This window comes from Macrotis lagotis, chromosome 5 (genome assembly GCF_037893015.1).
Source record: "Macrotis lagotis isolate mMagLag1 chromosome 5, bilby.v1.9.chrom.fasta, whole genome shotgun sequence".
NCBI classification, from domain to species: Eukaryota; Metazoa; Chordata; class Mammalia; order Peramelemorphia; family Peramelidae; genus Macrotis; species Macrotis lagotis.
Window position 1 is genome coordinate 270,166,921 of NC_133662.1, and position 15,356 is coordinate 270,182,276.

General features: G+C 59.9%; 1 protein-coding gene across 4 annotated transcripts in view; it reads right to left on the reverse strand.

Annotated features, from left to right (window-relative positions):
- Nucleotides 1-15,356, reverse strand: part of HDAC4 (histone deacetylase 4) — a 164,356-nt gene that overhangs the window by 47,380 nt on the left and 101,620 nt on the right. For all 4 annotated transcript variants that reach the window (XM_074189839.1, XM_074189840.1, XM_074189838.1 and 1 more), the window contains 8 exons: nucleotides 12,651-12,782; nucleotides 9,978-10,090; nucleotides 7,287-7,403; nucleotides 6,981-7,185; nucleotides 3,520-3,743; nucleotides 3,004-3,246; nucleotides 2,330-2,516; nucleotides 1,095-1,228 (listed from right to left, as the gene is read on the reverse strand). In XM_074189839.1, coding sequence (XP_074045940.1) covers nucleotides 1,095-1,228; nucleotides 2,330-2,516; nucleotides 3,004-3,246; nucleotides 3,520-3,743; nucleotides 6,981-7,185; nucleotides 7,287-7,403; nucleotides 9,978-10,090; nucleotides 12,651-12,782 — 1,355 coding nt within the window. The remainder of the gene's footprint in view (nucleotides 1-1,094; nucleotides 1,229-2,329; nucleotides 2,517-3,003; nucleotides 3,247-3,519; nucleotides 3,744-6,980; nucleotides 7,186-7,286; nucleotides 7,404-9,977; nucleotides 10,091-12,650; nucleotides 12,783-15,356) is intronic.

Sequence of the window (15,356 nt, forward strand, 5' to 3'; positions counted from 1 at the left end):
GAACATGGGGGGCCTCTGCATCCTGGGCTGCTTGACATGGGTCACTGGGTTTGACTCCACTTTTTTCTTCCTCGTTCTAAGGAGTGCGTCTCTGGCATGGATTCACTGGCAAAGGTGGGGGTGGGGGTGGTCTGCCGGCTAGAGGGCTGGGCGCCCGAGCCAGGGCTGGCCTCAGTTTCCCCACCCTGATGAAATCACAGTGCTGTGCTGTTGGACTGCACCTCCCCACTCACTCACCCCCCAACCAGAAGAGGTGCCACCCCCGATCTAGAAGGGGTTTTAGAGTCCATTAGGCCAAGCCCATTAGTTTCCAAAGCAAGATGGGACTTGTCCAAGGTCACAAATGTGACTCAGGCGCTTCCTCCTGCACCCCACCCCCACCCCTGGGAGCCCATTGGTCGTCCAGGAGCACAGCTTAAACTCGAACCCAGACCCTCTGATACCACACTGATGGCTTATCATATTCCACAGCCCCAATCTACTGATGCCCCTCCCCCTTCATCTAGAAAGATGCTGAAAGCTCCTGCTGAGGCCGAGCCCCCCGACATACAGACTAGGGAGGGAGGGAAGGAAAGCATGAAGAAGAGGGAGAGAAAGCAGGAAAGGAGTGGGTGAGCTGGTTCAAGCACCTCATTTTAGAGAGAAGGAAACTGAGGCTCAGAGAACACAAGACCCTTCCAAAGGCAGGTGGGAGCAGGTCAGGGTCAGACTCCTCTTATGAAGGCCCCCTTTCCAACTGAGCTGCCCCTGCTCTGACGGGTCTCCTCCCGTCACCAGGACTTTGCCCTGGCAGTGCCTCCGGCCTCCTCACTGTAGAGTCCCGGGGAGTCTCGGCCGGCCCTAGCGCATGATCCCAGCGATCACTTCCTGGGGCTCTGCCCGAGGCGGCTGGGCCAGAAGACACAGAACCCCAGAGGAGGCGACATTTCAGCACTTCCGGGGGAAAATGGGCAGTAATGAGGGGGTCGTGAGTGGACAGCGCGGGCATGGCGGGAGGATGTCGACGGTCAGCCCGAGGGGCTGCAGTGGGCCGCACCAGCGGAGGTCCCAGGCTGGTCCTGACGCCCCTCCCACCCCCGCTCTGCTCCTCTTACCTCACACTTGCTACGCAGGCCCGTCTCCTGCAGCCGGGACCAGATGCTCTGGATGCGGCCGGCATGTTCGGGGTGGCTGTTGGTGTTTCCACAGGTGCACTGGTGCTTCAGCATCAAGGTGTCGTACACAAGGCCTGGGGGGGCAGGGGGCACAGTCAGCGGGACTCCTGGGGGCACCAGCCCCCACCCCAGTCCTCAGGATCCCCCGTCCCAACTGGATCCCCAGAGACAAGAGGGGTTTATCTGAACTGAATTGAACTGAGGAGGGAAGAAGAGGGAGGAAGAGGAAGGAGGGAGGAAGAAGAGAGGGGGAAAGAACCACCTTCTCACATCTGCTAAACAAGCCTGAGACCCTTGTGAGCGAGTCAAGGCCCAGGGTCTGGGGTCACAGCTACCCAAATGGGGGTGCTGGACAAGGATTCTTAATGCTTGGGGAAGACAGGCTGAGGAAGAACATTCTGGGTCTGGTGGGTGATGTGCAAGGGCCAGGGGGCAGAGAGGGCAAAGTCAGCGGGGGTGCCCTTTGAGGCTGCAGAGTAAAGGGGGAGGGGTGGGGCTGTGAAGGCCCCCGGTTCAAGCTTCCCAGAAGTTGGGGGTGGGCAGCACATGCGTTGGGCCTGGATCCTCAGGTGGCAGAGCCAAGAGGGAGGCCTCCCCCCCTCAGGGTCCCTGGCCCAGAGTCCCCCAGCGTGAGGCAGGAGAGGCTGCACCCTCTTCAGAGCAGGGGAGGGACCCATCCCAGGTCACCCACCCCGCGTCTGCCAGGGCTGACGAGCCGGAGGATTCCCCCGCCACTGGCCAAGGCAGCGCCCCCTGGTCCCACGGGAGGGGGGGAGCTCTGATTTCTATGCCTAGCGGAGACCACCAGCTAGGCCAGACTGCTCTCATACGGCGTCGGTGGGCTGTGCGCTCCCCATGGGGGCAGGCCACCCGTCACCCTCCTGAGCCCCACAAGTGGCAGCTCCCTGCTACCCCTCTAGTCTCCCCACCCCGCCCCATCATGTGTACTGCAAGGGGGCTGGAAGGCCCTCCCTCCTCCAGGCAGCCCCTGCCTCAAGTGACCCTGGAATCCTCAGTGTCTGTTTCTAAGAGTGCACCCCACAAACTCTAACAGAGTGGGAGCCCGGGGGGCAGAGAGAGGCTCATGGTTCTAGGGCCTTGCCAGGGCGAGATGCTCAGCAGGCACCCCACCCCCCGCTCCTTCTCTCCCTCCCCCACAAGCCCCAGCCCCTCACCTGTCGTGAATCTTGGCTTTGCGGGGGGCTCCTGTACAGACATGGGGAAAGTGGCCGACGCGGGTGAGGACTGAGCTCGGGACAGGGGCCGGTGGCCACCAAAGGAGACGGGGATGCCCGCAGCCTCCATCGAGGCCTGGTAGTTTCTCAGCTGATGGATGCGCTGCTGTTCGAGCAGAAGGGCTTGCTGTGGACAGGAGAACAGGAGAGAGGCCGAAGAAGGCCTGGTCAGCGTGGTTGCCGGCCTCGGGAAGGAGTGTGGGCCTGAGAGTGGGGGGAGTGGTGGGCAGTGCCCCGTAGGAGGGTGGCGCTCCTGACTCCAGGAGCTCCGTCCACAGGCAGGCTCTCTGTGGTTAGTACCCAGGAGCCGATGGCCAGACCCCGCTTGGGCGGTCCCCCATGTGGGGAGGGTCTGGTGTCACCCCTGAGCCTGCAGGAAAACTGCCCTGTGTCAGACAGAAGGAGAAGCTGAGGCCTGGAAGGGTCAGCCCTCGTGGCTGGTGAAGTCATCCGGTCTGATCCCTCACTCAGACTTGAGGCCTCGGCTCCTCGCCGGAGTCTGGACACCATCCCGCCCTGCCTTGTGTTTGCAGGACCCTCCCAGATGTAGCTCCTCCTTCACATCCCTGGGGGCCCCTGGGGTTCCGTGGCCCCACCCCACCAGCCCCCCTCACCTGGCGGAAAAGCAGCTCCTGCTCCGCCTGCCGCTGGCCCGGCTCGGCCTCGTGGGCCGGTGCCTCGGCCTCCTCGCCGTCGCTCTCGATGGGCTCCTGTTTGACCTGCACGGCCTCCTTGGGGCCGGCCAGCCGCTCAGGGTAGGGCTCCTCCAGCAGCGCCTGGTGTTCCCGCAGCTCCTCCTCCGTCTCCTCGGGGTGGCTCTCATGCTGGCGCGCTGGTTCTGCGGGCTTGGGGAGCATCTGCGGGGAGCGCGGGTAGGTGACGGATGGCAGAGCTGTGCCCTCCCACTGCCAGGGAGCCAGAGCCATGAGGTCAAGGCTGGCACTGGTAACGATGAGCCAGTGGGCACAGCTGACAGCACCCTGCCCCCTGCGGTCCCCCTCCAGCCCCAGAAGACCACCAGCTCCTGGGAGCCCAGGGCTACGAGGAGGTGGCAAGGGCCAGGGGGCTGATCCCCCCGGGGCTGTGCCCCCCCCGGATGGCAAGGCCCTGGCATGCCGGGCGGCTCCTACCTTGTTTAGGTGCATCTGCTGCTGCTGGAACTGCTGCTTGTGTTTCTCCAGGAACTGTTGGTGCTGCTGCTGGATGACCAACTGCTGCAGGGCCTGCGCGTTCTGGGGCAGCGGCGCCGACTGCGTGCGGCCCAGGGGCCGGTGCTGCCGCAGCTTGTGAATGGAGGGCGACAGCCGCTCGGCTCCCACCAGAGACTGGGCGTGGAGGGGCAGCGCTCCCAGACCTAGAAGATAAGGGGGGTGACCAGAGGGAAAGTGGGGGGCAGGGTCCACAACACTCAATGCCACCCCCGATGGCCACACCTCAGAGGCTCCTCCTCTGGTCGGCCGGGTCGCTGGGGAAGGGAGACCGAAATACGGCCCCCAATATGCACCAACCCCTGGCTGAGACCCCCTCCATCCACAAGCAGGGGCTCTTCCGGGACCAGGCTGGCTCCATGGATGTTTCGGGCTCCACTCCCCCATCTCATCAGGGCAGGGTTTCAGGCCAAGCCCCGCTTAGGAGGGAACCCATCTCGACTCAAGACTCCCTTCTCCTGGACCCCGGCTCTCGAACTCCTCTGAATCCTAGCTGTCTCCCTGGCAGGAGGCCTGGGACCCCGGACAGGCTTTCCGCCCATGTTGGGGCGCTTCCCAGATTGAATGGGTCGACCCTGCTGGCACGATGCCCCCAAACACCCAGGGTCTGGACAATAATGGTGTCTCTGGGTCTCGGTGATGGTCATCCTCCCCAGCGCCATGGGCCACAGAGAGCTCTGTGTCTGGTTCAGGCTGGGTGGCGTCCCCTGCACGCTGGAGCCCTGAAGCACCTGGCTGGAGGTAGCAAGCGCAGGAGGAATGGGGCCCAGTGCCCTAGTGCCCTTGTCCCATACTGGCCAGATGGGGCTGTTGCACCAGTCTGGGGGATCAGGAGGAGCGAGGGGGAGGCTCTGAAGGAAGAGCTGCAAGGGACGGTGTGGGGGGGACTGACACGGCCCCACTGCTTTATGAGCCAATGGCCGGTCAGCACTCGGGGGGCCGGCTGTGGAGGGAAGCTGCGAGGGTCAGTGCCTCAGGCCACCAGAACGGGAAGGGAGCTTCCACACCGGAACACTACTGCAGAGAACTGATGCTCTGTCCTCCTCCTCCTCTCCTTCATCCTAAAGGTGAAGCACCTTGTGATGCCCACAGGAGGGCATCCGTGGCATGGTGGAGGGTCCTTCTGCCCTGGCCAGGCCTGGTTTCTTCAGGGGGGACTTGGGGTCAGGAAGCAGGCTGGGGCAGGATGCCCATGCCGGGCCACCGCTCAGCCCACGAGTCCTGGTTTGCAAGGCTTCCGAGACATCTTCGTCGCTTCCTCAGCTCCCCTGGATGCCAGTCAGGGTGCCCTGGTTTGGTGGCCACGGGAGGGGGGGTTGGCAACAGTCGACAGTGGTACAAATGGGGGGATGGCTTAGCATGGAGAGCTCGAGCCCCAACTTCACCACATGAACACCCATCAGGCCCAGCATCCACACTGGCAGTGGGTTGTGTAGCTCAGTCGAAACCAAGCAGGGCGTCTCGTCAAAGAAAACTCCCAGAGCACCAAGCTAGACGAAGCCAGAGGGTGGGGGGCAGGTTCACAGACGGCCGCTCCCCCAGGAGGGTGTTCCCGACCTGGCGCAGGCGGCTTCTTCATTGTCCTCCCCTCGTCCTAGAGCTGATCTCGGCGATTTACAACAGAATCAGACACCCCGCCGCCTGGCCTTCCTGTTTCTGTATCTCCATCCTGGACATCCAGGTGTGACCAAGGTCAGCCCAGCCTTGAGCAGGTGCTCTCGGGCGGGCCGGAAGGAAGGCTGCCGCCACGCTGGCTGCAGGCACCTGGCCTCAGCTCCCGATGCTGTGCTCCGAGGCCTGACCAAAAGCAGATTCACTGGCCGTGGGATGCCATCATGTCCCCGACCCCTTCTCCAAGTCCAACACCCCAAATTCTTTCCAGTGACCATCCTGTGGCACGAACTGAAGGTCTTCAGCCTCCTTCCAGATGCGATTGCCATCCTCCAGAGGGGCTCTGGTGGGCCCTGGCTTCCAGCTGGCCATCCTCCGGCCCCCTGGTCTGGGGTCGCCTGTCCTGGAGTTTCCTTGAACTTCCCACACACTTCCACATGGTCCCCAGGAGCTTTCTAGACCTCCGGCGGGGGACCCTAAGAGCGGGGAGGTGCTCCCTGGGACCCTGAGGGGCAGCTTCAAGATCCAGTAGAATCCTCCTCCTGGAGGTCCTGGTCCGCCCCGCCCCGCCGTGCCCATGCTGAATTTTGGCTGGGAGAAGCCCCGGTTTAGCGCAGGTGGTCTCCCTCGAGGACAGTGGGTGGTCAGCCCACCCACACTGGAAGCCCCTTCCGGCCAGACACAGCTTCGGGTCCTCAGGTGGGTCTGAGGTCTCAGACTGGAAGCTCCCCGAGGGCAGAAGCCAGCGTGGGGAACCTTCCCCATCACGGGGGGGCATGGCTGGGGGGGCAGCTGGGCAGCAAGCAGGGGGAGGGGCAAGGGGCCTGCGCAGGACCTCCTACCCCACCCCCCACTGACACGGCTCTGCTGCTCTGGAAGCGACCAGACTCCCCGGCAGGGGGATCCCTCCTCTTCCCCCTCCTTCTCTCCCTCCGTTTCCAGAGCGTGTTGGGTGCTGTGCTGACGCTGTGTGGTCATGCCACTCGACAGATGAGGGAAACTGAGGCAAGCAGGGCCCAGTTAGGCGCAGTGTCTGAGGCAGGATTTGAACTCGGGTTTTCCAGGGAATCTATCTTCTGAGCCCACAGACTCCACCCTGCTGGGAGGGTGCTAGTCATCGGGACCCCCAAACGGTAACTCCTTTTAGCAGGCATTTCATGGAGCTGCAGATGCAGGCTCCAGCGAGCCCCCCCCACTGTGTTCCTATTCCTTTGCCCCCCACCCCCAATGGCCCCAAGCCCACCCTGCTGCTCTCCAGGCCCTTGGGAAGGGCTTGGCCGCCTGAGTGTGGGCACAGACAGCTGGAAGGACCTGCCACATCCCCCCAGGGGCACAAGCTGGGGCTGGGGGCAGCCAAGGTCATGCAGCTAAGGAGAAGTCAGAATCTGAACCCAGGACCACACACCCAGCATTCGCACACAGGGGAGATGAAATCCAAATGGGAAGAAATGCCCCCCCCACCCCGCACGCAGGACCCCTGGGGTCATGAAATGGGCCTTTGGCCTGGAGCACAGTTCTGAGTTCAAATCCCGCCTTGAGCACTTATCAGCTGAGTGACCCTGGAAAAGTCACCTGTCTCAGCCTCAGTTTTCTTATCTGCAAAGGGGACAGAACCCTCTGCCAGAGGTTGGGGGGGTGAGGATATAGGGAGAGAAGCTTGAGTGCCACCCGAGGCTGAGCCCATTCTGTTGTCACAGGGGCTTTGTCTCACCAGCCCCGAGCGCCAGGACTGACCCCACCCAGCTCGGGCAGTTGATGGGGGGGACGCTAACCTGTGACCAAGGGCGTCTGGGACGCAGGCTGCTCCAGGAGCACCATGTGCTGCAGAAGAGGGTTGTGGGCGCTGCTCCCATCCCTGTCCAGTGCGGCGGCCGTAGTGCTCAAGTAGGGAGGGAGGTGGGTGCCGGGGAAGAGGGAGATGCGCTGCTGGAGGGCCGGGATGGCCAGTCTCTCGGCTTCCTGCTGGCCGGATGCCCCCTGAAGAGGAGGGAAGGCGGGACGGGTTACTTCCACCGAGAGCACCAGAGGAGCACCGAGTCATCCTCATCCCCCCCAACCCCAGACCAAGCGGTCCTTACGCTAGAAGGGCCGGTGGCAGGCAGGCCCAGCGTGATGTTGGGCAGGGAGGGCGACGTGTAGAGGGGCAGTTGTGTCACGGAGCCTTCGCGGGTCACCAAGCGATGAGCCAGGTTGGTCTGGAAACGGCACAGAAGACAGGTGTCAGAGGCAAGGCCAGATGGACCCTGATCCGGCCAAGGACACTCGGCCTGTGCTGGGAGGTGACTGTGACCAAACCATCATGGCATGTCCCAAAGGCCCTATGGAGGCACCCTGGAGCACCTAGGCCGGGACCACCTCTGGGACCCTTTCTGGCCCACCCCCCTCCCCACCAAATCCCGACGAGGACCCCCCAGAACAGTATTTTATAAGGACTGACACCTGATGCCTCAGTCTAAGGTGAGAAAACATCCATGGAGGAAGACAAGAGTCTGGGGTCGACCAAAGGGGTCCTCTGAGCTGATCCCAAGGCACAACGTCAGGACACTGACCCATGTGGGAAGCACATGGAGAGTCACAAGTCTGAGAGTGTGTGTGAGCATGGTATGTTTATGTGTGTGCTGAGTACGTGTGAGCGTGGTGTGTGTGTGTGTGTGTGTGTGTGTGTGTGTGTAGGTGAATTTGGTGTTTGGATGAGTGTGAATGCGGTCTAATGTGTGAATGCTGTGTGTTTGTGTTAAATGTGTTGTGTGATGTGTGAGTGTGTGTAAATGTGGTGTTTGAATGTGTGTGTGTATGTGTATGTCTAGGAAGGGTGTGTGGTGTGTGGTGTGTGGTGTGTGTGTGTGTGTGTGTGTGTGTGTGTGATCTGTGTGGAAGGAGGCAGGGAGCCCAAGAAGTAAAACTGAAAGAACCTTCCAGAATTTGCCCACTGGCTGTGGGGGGGGGCTACTTTGGGAACAGCGCTGGCAGAGCGGTGGCCCCAAGATCAAGCCCCCATCTTGGCAAAGGAGGAAACTGAGGCTGCCAAGCGACTTTGGTCCCTTCTCCAGGCTCTGAGTCTGGGGGTCTTGGACAGCTGGGGTGTGGGGGAGCTGGGGTCTCTCCTCACTGCCCATCCCCAATGTTGGCCTTTGCTGGGAAAGCCAGTGGGGTGCAGGGTGGACCAGGGGACCCCTTTATGGTCTGGTTCTAAGAGAGCAGACCCCCAAGGGCCCCCAGGCCTGGGGAGAGGAGGGCAGCTAGTAGGTTTGCCCCAAAGGAAAGATGATTGGGGTGGGGGGGCTAGGGGAAGGTATGATATGACAGCATCTCCAAGGAGAAGGGTCATCATGGGGAAGAGGGACCCTCCCCAGAGGGAAGACCCTTCCCAGAGGGCTACAGAAGCCCATTTGCTAAGGAAGGGGAGGGGGGCTCCCTGTAAACAGTTTTTACAAGTTCTCTGTGGCTGGAGAGGAAGACTCCGGTCAACTGGCCACCGCCACCTTGGGGCAGCAGAGAGATGGGTCCAAATGTTCTGAAATGGTTGGTGGATGCCCCATTCCTAGTCCCCCCCTCCCCTCCCCCTCCATCTGAGGAGGCACAAGGCAGGGAGGGTCTTCTGGGGGCCAGGGCCAGTCCATGATCACCATTCACAGCCAGGGTGGGGGGTCCAGGACCCAGAGAAACCCTCTGCGCAGCCCACCCCTCGAGAATCATATCCAGGCAAGGCAAATCCAGTGACCGACAGAGCCTCTCAGGCCACCCCTCACTCCAGGCAGACGGCCCTTCTGGGATTTACCCCCACGTGGGGACGATCGAGTGGGAAATGACATTTTTCAGTTCCTCTGAGGAGGAAGTGCTCCAAATCTGGCCACTTTGCCCACGGCCCCCACAATTGGCGGGGGGGGGGCTCAGAACAGCTGCTTGAAAGGAGGAAAATAAGATTGAATCAAATGATCCACAATGGGCAATTCGGACATCAGCCCAAGAAGCCATGTTTAGGAGTTCTCGAGGCCTGCTTCAGATGGGGCCAAGGTTTGGGGATCCTTTGGGGCTCCCACCTTCCTTCCTCCAGGGGCCCCAGGACCTGCCAGAGATGGGCACCACTGTGCTGGGTGGCCCGTCAAAGCCTCCCCAGGACCATCCCTGGATGATGGGGGGAGCTCCCCATCTTTAGAGGTCTTCAACCCTGGGGTCCAGGGAGACTCATCCAAGAGAGCTGGGGGGCTTTGAGGCAGAGCCTAGCCCAGGTGGCACCCCTCAGGGGGGCTGGGGGCCCACCAGGTCATCCATCTGCTCTTTCCCATTCAGGGAGAGCTTGGGCTGCAGGAGCTATCTGACAAATCCTGAGCGGGGACCTCTCTGAAACCCCTTGGCCTTGCGTGAGGTGGGGATCCCAGCAGGCTCCCCCACCCCGACTTTTAGAACTCCTGAGTAGTAGACCTTGACTTTAAAAGTCCGATGGCACCAAGTAGAGACCAGAGAGGAGGAGGAGGAAGAGGAGGAGGGGAGGAGGAGGAAGAGGAGGAGGGGGAGGAGGAGGAGGAAGAGTTTAGTTTAGACACAAAGTATGTGATTCAAAGGGGCCAGGAAGAATCAAGTCGTGTGGATGGGTATGTATGTGTGCATGTGCACATGTGTACACACGTGTGTGTGTGTGTGTGTGTGTGTGTTTGTGTGTGTGTGCACAGAAGGCAGAGAAGGTCCTTCTCTCTTTTGGGGGGCAGGCCATGCACCCCTGGCCCTCCTTGGGAAGGCTCCCTTTCCCAGAAGCAGCCCGTGGCACTGACCTCTGCCTGGAGGCCGGCGCTGGAGCCAGCGATCCCGTTCTCGGCGCTGACGTTGTTGGAGCTATTGTTGGGAGAGCTGGGTCCGGATCCAGGAGCGCTGCTGCATGCTGAGTCTGGAAGAGAGAAGAGGCGTTAGAGGAGACCCAGGCCCAGCCCATCTTCTTCTAGGGATCCTGAGCACCCTCAAGCAGGCCGGAGGGGAGGCCGCTTTGAAGGTTCAAGTCTAAGGGACTTGAGCAGGAGGCCTCGCTCCTCCTGAGGAGGGGGTCATGCCACTTTTTTTTTTTTAGTTTTTTGCAAGGATGGGGTTAAGCGGCTTCCCCGAGGTCACACAGCTAGGTAATTATTAAGTGTCTGAGGCTGGATTTGAACTCCTGTCCTCCTGACTCCAGGGCCAGTGCTCTATCCACTGTGCCACCGAGCCGCCCCACTGCACCACCTAGGTGCCCCAGTCATGCCACTTTTAAGGGGGCTTCTGACTCCCATCTGGAAACACCTCAATGACAGTGAGGCAGGAGGCCCTCTCTGGACCCCAGGCCCGTTTGGCACTGGTGAAAGTGGTAACCTCCACCTGCTCAAGCCCTGCCTTCACCGTCCCTCTTGTCACTGAGTCTCAGGAAAGAATGGGGAGATGACACTCTACGATTCACCAGACCCAACCCACCCCACCCCACCCCGACATTCCCAGGCACAAGACACAATGAGCTGGGGCAGAACCAGGTGGCCCCGGATGCTGGGGCGAACGAGACAGTGTGACCCAGTTGTCTTTGGGCGCATCATGATCCAAGATAATCCCAAAGGCTGTGTCTGACAAAGGCCAAACGCAGACTGAAGTGACATTTGGACATTTGTTTTCACCTTTGTTTCTGGTTTTTCAGTTATTTTTAACAAGATGGCGAACAGGGATGTGGCTGAGCCTCCAGAGAGATGGGGGCCAAAGGAGGCGGGGGGGATCCCCCAGAGAACGTGACCACCCTGGAGCCCTCAGCCAGCTCTACCTCCCAAAGCCAGCGCAGCTGCCCTTCTCCATCGGGGGGTCAGAGGCCTAGCACCTCCCAATATGTGAGAGGTGTCTCTATGGAGATCTACTGAAATGGGGGTGGGGGAGTTGGCATCTTCTTTGTGACCTTAAGAGCACTTGGGGTGAGGGGGCCAAAGTCCAGATGTCTCAGAGGGGAGACTCGAATCCAGATCACTTGGCTTGCAAGCCAGCTCTGTCTCCACTAGGGCCTGCTGCTGGATCTGCACATGCCAAAGAAGTAATGTGGCTCTCTAGGCATCTCATCGTTCCTGCCGCCCATCTATGGTCCTGGCTGGAGGGGTCTCCACTCTCTGCCGGCCTGGGCCCAGGGCACCTGGCTGTCCGTGCATGGTCCTGGGCCTTCTCCAGGTCCAGCCCTTGGCCCACATCCTTCTCTCCTCTATCCCAGCTCTCTGCCACGGCCCGGTTCTCGTCCTGGTCTAGATGGCAATTCCCACCATATCTCGTGCTCACCCCTCAGCCTTCCAGGACCCATGCCACTGGGCAGAGCAGCCTGGCCTTCCTCCCTGCAAGGGTCTTGCCTAGAATGCTCCCAGGGTCTCAGCAGCCTCAGCAGCATGGGTCAGGGCACACTGGGACCTCCCAGGCCTCTCTGATCCAAACGTGACTTGCCCTCCAGGTGTGGCGGCTGCCCTTCCCTCCTAGAGCTCCCGGCAGTGGCTCCAGACGTAGTCGGGGCCTTGACCAAGGGTGTGGTTCCTGCACAGTGGGCCACGTGGTGCCGAGGTATGACAAGTGGCATAGAGCCAGAATTATTTGGGGAAAGGATAGAAATCATCTGAGGCACCAGGGTGCCTGGCCACGAGTCCCAGCCCATGGGCGAGTTCCACCAGAGTTCCACTCTTTTACAGATTGGGAGGCCGAGGTCAGCCACGAGGTAGGATCTGACCCCAGAGGCGTGTGGCCAAGGACTCACCCAAGGGGACATGGATATGGACCCAAGTCTTCGGTCAGAGGGGCTCCTGTCTCATGACCCCCAGGTTGCTGTCTGGTCTCTCTAAGCCCCAGATTGCAGGATTCCTGGAGCTTCCTGAGAAGGCTCAGGGATCTGGAGCAACCCAAGGAACTTGCACAGGCAAGCATGCCCCGAGGACACTGGAGATGCATCAAGAGAGCCGAGGTCGTGGAGAGATCTGGCCGCTGACCCCAGGACCTCGCTGCTTTCTGCCCGTGTGGATGGTGCCCTGACCACCCGCCCAGAAGCACCGTGGGGGTGGTCTGCCTCTGTCCCCCCGACCCTGTCCCAGGCCCTGCTCCCTCCAGACAAGGGCAGCGGGAGCCTTGGGCTTGGCTTCCCTGTGCTGAGGCCTCGAGGCCCCTAGATGGCGCTCAGTGTCCATCAACTGGAAGGGCAGGCCGCTGTCATCCCAGGCCCCGGAGCCTCCTCTCCCACCAGGGAGGGCCCGGCTCCATTTCCCGGCCGCACCATTCCCGTGTCCAGAGTCAGAGGGGCGAGCACTCAGACAGTGCTGGATGCCCCCCCCCCCCCAGCACTGGGAGGCTGACTGGCCGGCTGGTGGTCACCCACCCTTGGGAGGAAGAGGCCTGGAGCGTCCCCCTCCCCTGCTCTCCCCTCAAACAGCCAAAGCCGTCCGGGGTGGCAAGCACAGAGAAGACCCCCACCGACGTACCTGTGACATCCAACGGACGCTTTTTAAGGGCAGTCACCACTGGGCCATCTTTCCTGCGCAAGAGGGGGCTGCTCCGTCTCTCGGCCACTTTCTGCTTTAGCCTGGATCGCAACTTCAGATTGGGCTCAGAGGCTGCGCGGAAGAAGACGGTGCCGTTAGTGCCAGAAAAGCAGAGGGGCTCGAGATCATCTTTGAAAGATGTAGAGTGGATAGATATTAGCTTAATGTAGACACGTTCCCCCAGGCTGGGAACCAAAGCCCTGGCTCAGGGGGTGGGCGCTGACACTACAAATAGACAGGCGCTATCTATGGCAGCAGTCCTCCGAGCCCGGTGGGCAGTGTGTGTGTGTGTGTGCGTGTGTGTGTATCTGTGTGATAAGAGTATCTTTGTGATGTGTGCATCTGTGTGTGTTGTATGTGCACGTGTGTGTGATATATCAGTGTCTGTCTGTGTGTCCACGCATGTGTGTGAAGGGACCCACCCCCAACCATGCTGCTGTCATAGTATACCATATGGCCCGGACCCAGGGGTCTAAGAGCTACCAGCCAGGGGTGGGTGTGGGTGTGGAGACCCCTAGTCCCTGGCTTTCTCCTCCCTCCTAAAGCTGTCCAGTCTCCCATGGGTTTCCGGCCTGGCCTCCTCAAAGGAGACTCAACAACACAAGATAGTTCAATTCAATTAAAAAGAATAAAGAGTGACTGGTGGCTGGGAGAACTGCCTGGGACCCTCCCTGCCCATGGGACCCTTCAGGTGGCAACTCACTGCCCATGGGACCCCGGACCTGTTTTCTTACCTGCAAAACGAGGGGTGACCCCCCTAGCCTCCCTGAAGCATGCCGTCTATAAAAAGGCTCTCATTTGAAATCAAAGAACCTTAGTCATTTTACCAGTCATCCTGGGACCTAGCTGGCAGACCAGATAGAGTACCGGGTGTGGAGTCAAGAAGCCCCGAGTTCAAATCTGGCCTGAGACACTTGCCAGCTGCATCACTCAGCCCTGTCTGCTCATTTTCCTCCTCTAGAGAAGGAAATGGCAAATCCCCAAATGGGGTCCCAAAGACCACCGTGGGGAATAAGGGGCAGCAGGGTGCTTCACGGTCCGGCTGCTCCTGCTGCCCAGCCCGTGGAGAAGGCGAGGTGACCCAAGGACCCGAGTCAGCAGTCCTGGACTCTCAGCTATGAAGACAACTAACCGACACACCCCCTTCTTTGCGCCCATTGCCTAGATAAAACAATCCATCTCCATGCCTGTGCCCCAGGGTCCCCCATGATAGGAAGGGCTCGCCTGCCTGCCTTTCTGTAAGCTTTCTGACCATCCCAGCTGGGGCCAGATGGACCATGGCTAGAGATCTGAGTGCCCCAAGGGCAGCCAAGGTTCTTCTGAGCCAGATGTATACCGACGACTCAGCAGACACCTTGGGATGGCACCGGCCCTCGGCCTCTTTAGTTGTGATCACAGAAGGATGACTGGTCAGACTGGATATCCAATTTAACAGGTTTGCAAAGTGGCAGGGGCTTCCATTATGTGGGAGGGGTCTGAAGAGGTCAAGGCTGGGGGCAAGAGGCTGCCCATTTAATTCCAGAAACACTGACAAGGAAGCGTTCAACAGAAGCATCCTGGGATGGCGGACCTCCTTGCCCACCTGAATGACTTTGGCTTGACTTCTCTCTTCAGGGTCTCCAAAGGTTAGATTTCAGCTCTCTGGGAGTGGGGTCACCCTTGTGTCCTAGCCCGTGGTATCCCATTTCTTTAGCTTTCTCTCAAGCCCTTCCTTCTTGCTAGCTTCCCTGACACTGATGGCCCCATCATCTTTCCAGTCACCTGAAACCTCAGGGTCCAGATTCCCCTTGGAAAGCTTCCTCTCTTGTCCAGTCCACTGCCCAATGTCCCCATTTCTACCTTCACAGTCCCTCTCTACTTCCCTAGCCATGCCTTCCAGGAGGGGGCTTCATTCCCTCCCACCTGGTGTCCCTGCCTCAACTCTCCCATGATTCTTTTAACTTGCAGGGCTATTTCACACCCCCATCCTAAACTTCACAGCTCCCCCTTGCCCATGCTCCCCTTTTTCCCTTGGTCACAAACATGTGGGCCACCATGTCCATGCACATCCTAGGGAAGAGAGATGAAATGGAGGGGTTCTGCAGCTGGAAGTCAACCCTACTGCCTCTTAACTCAATGCCACAGACAAGAAACACAGGAGCCCCTTTCCTAAAATGTTCTTCCAGCTTCCTGTTGGCGAGCTGGCAGGCTCTGCATTCATAAGCAATGCCTGCCATAAAGCCATCCTCTGAAGGAGCACCCCAAGACCGCCCCCCTTCCACAGATCAAGGAGGTTCCATCTCTCCCCCAGGCAATTTAGGCTCTTGAGCAGTTGCAGTATCCTACTTCCTTGTGGTCCCCCGGGGCCATGCCGCAGCCCAGGCAAGAAGAGTACAGAATTTGGGTGAGACCAGAGAAAAGTGGTGACTTCCTGAAATTCTATTTCAAGAACGTGAGAAACCATCATTTGCTAGGAAGGCGTGATTAATTATTTTGATGGAATCGTCACCGACTGGAAAGATCAAATTGGATGGGAAAAAGAGTGCTAGCGCCTCCATCTGACAGGGAGCCCTGGTCATGGGGAGGATGTGATGCTTTGTATTTCCACTCACCCATGTCACAGCAAGAAATTGGGCCTCTCCTAAAATCCAGGATCTCAGAGAGATC